This window comes from Nicotiana tabacum, chromosome 15 (assembly GCF_000715075.1).
Source record: "Nicotiana tabacum cultivar K326 chromosome 15, ASM71507v2, whole genome shotgun sequence".
Classification (NCBI taxonomy): domain Eukaryota; kingdom Viridiplantae; phylum Streptophyta; class Magnoliopsida; order Solanales; family Solanaceae; genus Nicotiana; species Nicotiana tabacum.
In genome coordinates this window covers 27,729,157-27,736,087 of record NC_134094.1, presented here as the reverse complement: position 1 = coordinate 27,736,087, position 6,931 = coordinate 27,729,157, and the positions used below count along the sequence as shown (strand labels likewise).

The following is a 6,931-nucleotide window of genomic DNA, read 5'->3' as shown; positions in this document are numbered from 1 at the left end:
ACTACCTAATGTTAGGATGCTTGCTTTTTCTTATTCCATTTCATACTCATTTAATTTTTAACAAGAGTTCTCCTTATGGTGCAATGGATTGATATCCTCTAAATTGTAACAAGCAGATTGTACATTTTAAGATTCTTTTTTTCCTTTCCTAAATTCACAAAAGATAGAATTAACTTGGGAACTAACATGAAAAAAACAATTATTAACGGAAGAAAACGGAAGTAGCTGTTGAAGACATAATTAAGTAAAAAAAAGTGTGATCTCTCTAACAACATAAGCTTTTATATGAGATAGTCACACACTTTCGCCGTAGCAAGCCAGGAGCCTAATGAACTTTCTTGGGGAAAGTTCTTATAAATGATCCTACTTCATCTAATCATCTATATTATACAGTATATTAATAACTATTTATCACAAATGATTGGAAATACTATAAAATACTAGTATAATCTAATTAAAGGATTCCCAATTCAAATCAAAGTTATCTATGTTTTTTCATTTCTTCATACATCTCCTCCCCCTTCTTTCTTTGCATCAACTTCTCCACCATTCTTCTCATTAGCCCTTTTCTTCCAAAACATCAAATGTAGACCTCTTCTCTCCAAAATCTTCTCAATTTCCTCAATTGGAAGTCCCTTAGTTTCTGGAACACAAATCAGGACAAAAACTAGGGCTACAACAGAGAGAACTCCAAATACAAGAAATGTCCATGATGTTCCAATAGCATGTGTCAATGACAAGAAAGATTGTGCTACAATAAGGTTTGAAATCCAGTTTGCTGTTGCAGCTATTCCTCCACAAATTCCTCTGAATCTTAAAGGGTATATCTCCGAGTTAACAATCCATGGAACGGTACCCATTCCTGGAGAAAAAAATATGATGTATAGCGCTAGCCCGAGTAGGGCTAGCCATCCATATTTACTTGGACATCCTCTTGTGTACCATAACCTATCTTGATCATGACAAGCATCCTTAATTGTATCATTAGAGATGAGACATGCCCCAGGTAGCAACTACAACCAAAAAAAAGAAATTAAACATATCGTTGTTAGATATATACTTGTAGTATTATATTAGTACTGAATATCAAGATAGCATAGACAATTCGTTTATGGCAATTATACAATATCATCAACATCGTAATCAAAGAGAACGTAGGAGAGTGCTAGGCTCGATCTTAAAGCATGGTAAGATGTATTACATATCATTTTCATGCAGGCATAAAAAATGGCTGTTGAAACAAAAATATTGCTCCCTTCAATCTCAACTATTTAGTCGTTTTGGCAAACATAATTTGTTTGAAAATGTTTAAAGTTTTAGAAAAACAAGAGAAGCATTTATTACCTTTTTCCCAACATATAGTAGTAACTAAATGAGACAATTAAGAGAGAGATAAATGATATTTCAGATAAATACTTTTATGATTAAGGCTATTGAATATCTGGAATTTTTACACAAATAGCCAGTCGAATTCGCTGTTTACTTTTTCTAACCAGTATACTTAGATTATACACGATTATATACATATTATACATACATACATATATATTATACGTCCATCGACTATTTTTAATCAAGCAATAGAATGAGCGGCTTTTTAAGTTAATTCTTTAATATCTTTTTTAGGAGGTGTGCAAAAACCTTAAAACACATATAATTATAGCATATAAGAGATCATTATTACCTTATTTTGAGGTGAAGCACAGAAGCCACAATCAGGAGAAGCTTTAAGACACCTAGTACAATCCCAAGAAGTAGCAGAAGCAGCATTATGGTAAGCAGGACAAGTAAATGTTGCTGCAAAATGAGATGTCTCAGCCATACTAACTGCTGGTGAAGTTGAAGTAGCCTCATAGAAAACTGCTGACAAAAAACCTAGAGAAATCATAACACCAATCAAGCTGATCACAAGAAGTTTCTTCCTCCCTGTCCTGTCTATGAAATATATACTAATAATCGAGCCAAAAGCGTTTAGTCCGGCTGTGACAAGCGATAGAAGGAGAGCTGTCTGGTTCGAGGCAATTCCAGCTAGTTGAATGATAGTTGGACTGTAATACATGACAGTGTTTATGCCAACAAATTGCTGGAAAATCTGGAGACCAACTCCAGCTATTAGTCCCCGACGAACTGTTTTCGTCTGGCATAGTTTGAAGAGATTGATACCCTCAGATGCTTTGTTTTCTTCTATTTCTTTGTCTACTGATTCTTTAAGAGCTTGAATTTCCACTTCAACTTGCTCAGCTGAATATATCTTCCTTAGTATTGCTTTGGCTTCCTCTTGCCTCCCCTGTTATTTTTCAAGATAACATTTGTAATTACTGAATTATTGTCTTGAATGCGAAATACAATGAAACTTCTCTATAACAACATCGTTTGTTCCGAAATTTTTTGCTGCTATAATGAAGTGTTGTTATAGAGAACAATATTATGACATAATATGAAAAATTGGTTTCAAAGAAAACATGGTCGTTATATTGAGGTTTGGCTGTTTCATATTTGCTGGAAATAGTATCTTGTTTTGTTCATAGAAGAAAGAATTAAATTAGAGTTTAACTTATGTTCACTGACAGTATACAATTTGTTTACACCATCAGGTTAAGATTACCTCCAACAACTTGTTTGTCAGACTAGAGAACTTTCTATAACAAATTAAATATGTTGATAGTGTAAAATTGTCTGAAATGTCAGTATACATAAGTTAAATGCATTAAATTAACCTTGCGATAAAGCCAACGAGGTGATTCAGGAAGAAGAAGCATAAGTATGAACTGGAGGAGGGCTGGCAATCCTGCTACTCCAAGCATCCATCTCCAGGTCCCTGGTGCCTAATTACAAGCAACATATATTATTATATACATGTACATTATTGGAGAATAGTCGTCCACTCAAGCGCTTAAACAAAAAAAGCATACGGATGTAAATATATGTATAATCTATGTGTAATATGTGTACAACCATGTATAATCAGTATATAATTTATGTATATACCGGCTAAGAAAAAGTAAATGGTGAATACGGCTGGCTATTTATACAAAAATCACAAAAGAATTAAGAGTTGCATACCTTGGTAAAAGCAAGGTTAATAAGGTAAGACAAGAATTGGCCACCAGTAATGAGAAATCCATTAGTGCTAACAAGGGCACCTCTAATTTTAGCAGGAGAAGCCTCTGATATGTACAAAGGAGCAGTCATTGATGCCATTCCTACACCAAGTCCAACAAAAATTCTACCAACAATAAGAAGTGCTGAATTCACTGCTGATGCCATAATCACAGCTCCAACAAAGAAGAGGAAATCAGCTATGAGTATTGCAGTTCTTCTTCCAAATTTGTCATTTAACCATCCACCAATTGCTGCTCCTATGATTGCTCCAGCCACAGCCATGCTCACTATAGATTCCTATAATTTAAAAAATTGAAGCCATGTATAAGTAGTAATTTTGAGTGTTAAGTTGACCAAAAGAATTTAGAAGAATTAATCTAAATAATCGCTCATCCAACCGCTTAAAATAAAAATAGTCGATGGATGTATAATTCATGTATATTATGTGTATAGCCATGTATAAACAGTGTATGATCTATGTGTATGGACTAGAAAGTAAACAGTGAATCTAGCCTGCTATTTGTGTAAAGATCCGAATTATTCACAGTTGTTTATACCAAGCTAATGAATACATGACATGTGTCTTCTACCTATACTTCTATCACTTAATTCCATTGTTAATTAACTTTCACATTACATTTTTTATGTAACCATGGAAAATCAATATAGTTTAGTGTAAACATACGATATGGGTAGTTTATTCCTAAGTGGTCATGTTAAAATAAGACAATAAACCTAAAATTTGTGGGTGTGGGGTATGTGGTTTTGGGAAATGTAAATAAATTAAAATGTATAGGATGGTTCTGTAATAATAAATGGTGGAAATTTGAGGCTAGAATTCTGGAAAATGAGACATTTGAGAGTGTGATTCCTCTCTGTTGAGAGTTAGTCCATGAAAATAACAAGAACTTTAAAGCAACATATCTTATTTTATTTTTTCGGAAAATAATTTTGTTAAACCAATTCTAACCAACAGAATTTGAAAGCTAAAAGTCTCAATTTAAAATAATATTTAAATATTTAATGAAATTATTGAAAAACAAAAAACATGTGAGGGTTAAAAATTAGGTATCTATAGGACTCAAGGTTTATATTGAATCTAATCAAGTTCAGGTGAAGACAATAAAGGAATGGTCCAGCTACTTGATGCATGTGTCACATAGTTATAGCAGAAAACGATTGATAATAACTTTTTTTTTTCTGGAGGAAAAAGAAAATTTCAAGCTTGTAAAAACGGGTAAAGTTAAAAAATAGTCACATATTCAAAAGTCACTCAAAATTAGCCAATTTTTGAAATCCATGAATTTCGAATCCTAAATGGTGAAATTCCATGGCAATATCCTGAACGAAATTCATGCCACTATATGGAGTTTCACTTGTTTTTTAACTTTGATGGATTTTAAAAATCAGGACAGTATTCTGAGTATTCTAGATTTTTTACTTGTTTAAGTTCGAACATGACAATGACAATGTCATGATGTTTTCACATTAAAAGTAGCTACTTTTTGATGAATTTTCAAAATATTAGCTATTTTTAAAAAATTGGACCGAAAAGTGGCTAGTTTGTATAATTTTACTGTAAAAACAAAGTAGTTTAATCGAACAATTTGCTGGATATGAGCCCTGGCATGGAACTATAAAATCACAAATTAAATTGATGGAAATCTGTCTTTCTAATCCAAATTAATGAAAGGATCCTTAAACTACCAAAAACCATATCTTAAACCCCTCAATTTTATTTTTCTCATAATAAGCAACAATAAGGGGCTATTTTTTTAATTTAAAAAAATTAATATAAAAACGTTTCTGCCAATATAATAACAGTTTGAACTATTGAAGGATGACGCAAAAAAAAGAAGAAGAAGAAAATTTTAGAAGGATAATTGTTGTGTGCAAACCTGTAAGACGGTATTCCTATCAACATCTTTGAAGTCATCCCTAATATAAAGCAGAGCTCCTGAGATCACTCCTATACTCCACGTAACAACACCAAGAACATGAGACACTCAAATAAGTTTGTTTAGTTGGAATTAATGGAAACTAAAGGGGAAAAAAATTAGTTGAGTATATTACTAAAAAGAGTTTAACTTCTATGCATTGACAATCTAAAGTTTTTTAATAATCGGATAATATAAACTCACAATTATTAATAGCAAACCTTAACATAGAGTAAATAACCTTCCACGACAGGTAAAAATATAGTGTTAAATTCTTTAATATTATTTCTATATATAAAGTTAAATACAATTGTAAAAATATAAAGTATATGTTCAATGCGCTTTTTGTGTAATAAAAATTTACACTATCAGTCACTTAAAAGATAATTTTTGGCAATTTTCTGTACAAATACTAAATAACCTTCCATAACATATCAAGATTCACTAATAGAATAAAAGCCCATTTGGATTAGCTGATTGTAAATAGCTGATAAGTTTGAAATGTTGAAAAATATTTTTAAGTACTGAAGTTGATTTTTTAAATAAGCATTTACGTGTTTGGATAGACGTGCTGAAACTGATAATAATCAGTTGATGTGTTTGGTAAAAAAATGCTTATAAGTTGTTCTTTTATTAAAATGACTAAAATATCCTTAAAAACTTTACAAAAGGTTATAAATTAAAAAATTTCTTTGTAAAGAAAAAGATGAACAATGAATATGGAATGAAAAGAAAGTTAGAAAATTTATTTTGGGAAAAATATTTTGTGAATTAGAAAATATTATTAAGGATAAACTAGTAAAAGCCTTGATCAAACTAAAAAAGCTTATACGCAAAAAAACCATAAGTTGGGGGTGACCAACTTATGACTTATGGCTGATTTTAGCTTATAATCACTTGGCAATTGGCTGTTAAGCATTTTGGGTATTTACCAAACGCGTAGATAAATCAAAAAGTGTTCATAAGATAATTTGACCCGCCTATAAGCTTAGCCAAACACCCTCTAAGAAATTATAACAATCATTATATATAACTTAAATCCGTAAATATATATAAAAAGAGACCTGTATCATAGCCAAAGAGAAGGCCACCAATTCCAGCAGAGAAAGCAAGGCGAAGAACATAAGGATTTTTGTATGAAAGAGCTAAACAATCTTTGAAAGCTGTTGCATCAGTTCCATGACCCACTCCTCCTTCCATTTCCACTTCTCTAAATGAGTTGTGGGGGTTTTAGTTTACTTGTTTTTCTTGAACTTTCACTTCAAACACCAAAATAAAAAAGTAAAACAGAAGACACTAGAAAGTAGAAGAAGAGAAATTAGGTGAGTACTGCCTTTTTGGAACATGGAAAATGGAACTATGTGTAAGAAAGAAGAGTAGAGAGATAATCTAAGGCTAAGATTGTGCAAATTTATAGAGGGCAAGAAAACGTGCCAAAAAATTTGTAGGCAAGAAAATTAAAAAATAAACAAATGTTTTTTCAGGTAAAACAGGGGAGAAGAGGGGATAGGCGACATCCCATTGTCATGGAATCAGGGACGGCTTAACGGTATCTGTGGCCTAAAGCCATGTTGACAAGAGATCCTAAATTTTATTTTATTTTTAAAAAAAAATCACACACACATACATGATATATATATATATTTGAATTCTATTTTTCTAATATCTTGAGATGCAAGATTATTAATAACTTTTTATAATCGATCTCTACTAAAAATATTTTGGACAATATTAAAATAGTTTTTAACTCTTTTATTTTAGTTTTGAACAACTTGATTCATATTTTTCGTGGTATATTTAAATTCTAATAAATAAATAAAAGATAATATATAACTATGAAGTAAAAATAAATTGAGATGATAATAACACTTGAAAGTTATAATAATAGAATT

The 6,931-nt window shown here is 31.3% G+C and overlaps 1 protein-coding gene across 1 annotated transcript; it reads right to left on the bottom strand.

Moving 5' to 3' along the window:
• Positions 1–222: 222 nt before the first annotated feature.
• Positions 223–6,644, bottom strand: LOC107799463 (putative inositol transporter 2). The gene is made up of 6 exons (XM_016622586.2): positions 6,104–6,644; positions 5,001–5,071; positions 3,064–3,399; positions 2,718–2,825; positions 1,685–2,287; positions 223–1,013 (listed from the first exon to the last, which is right to left on the bottom strand). Exons 1-6 carry the CDS (start codon positions 6,237–6,239, stop codon positions 504–506), a joined length of 1,764 nt encoding a protein of 587 aa, XP_016478072.2. The 5' UTR covers positions 6,240–6,644; the 3' UTR covers positions 223–503.
• Positions 6,645–6,931: the final 287 nt, after the last annotated feature.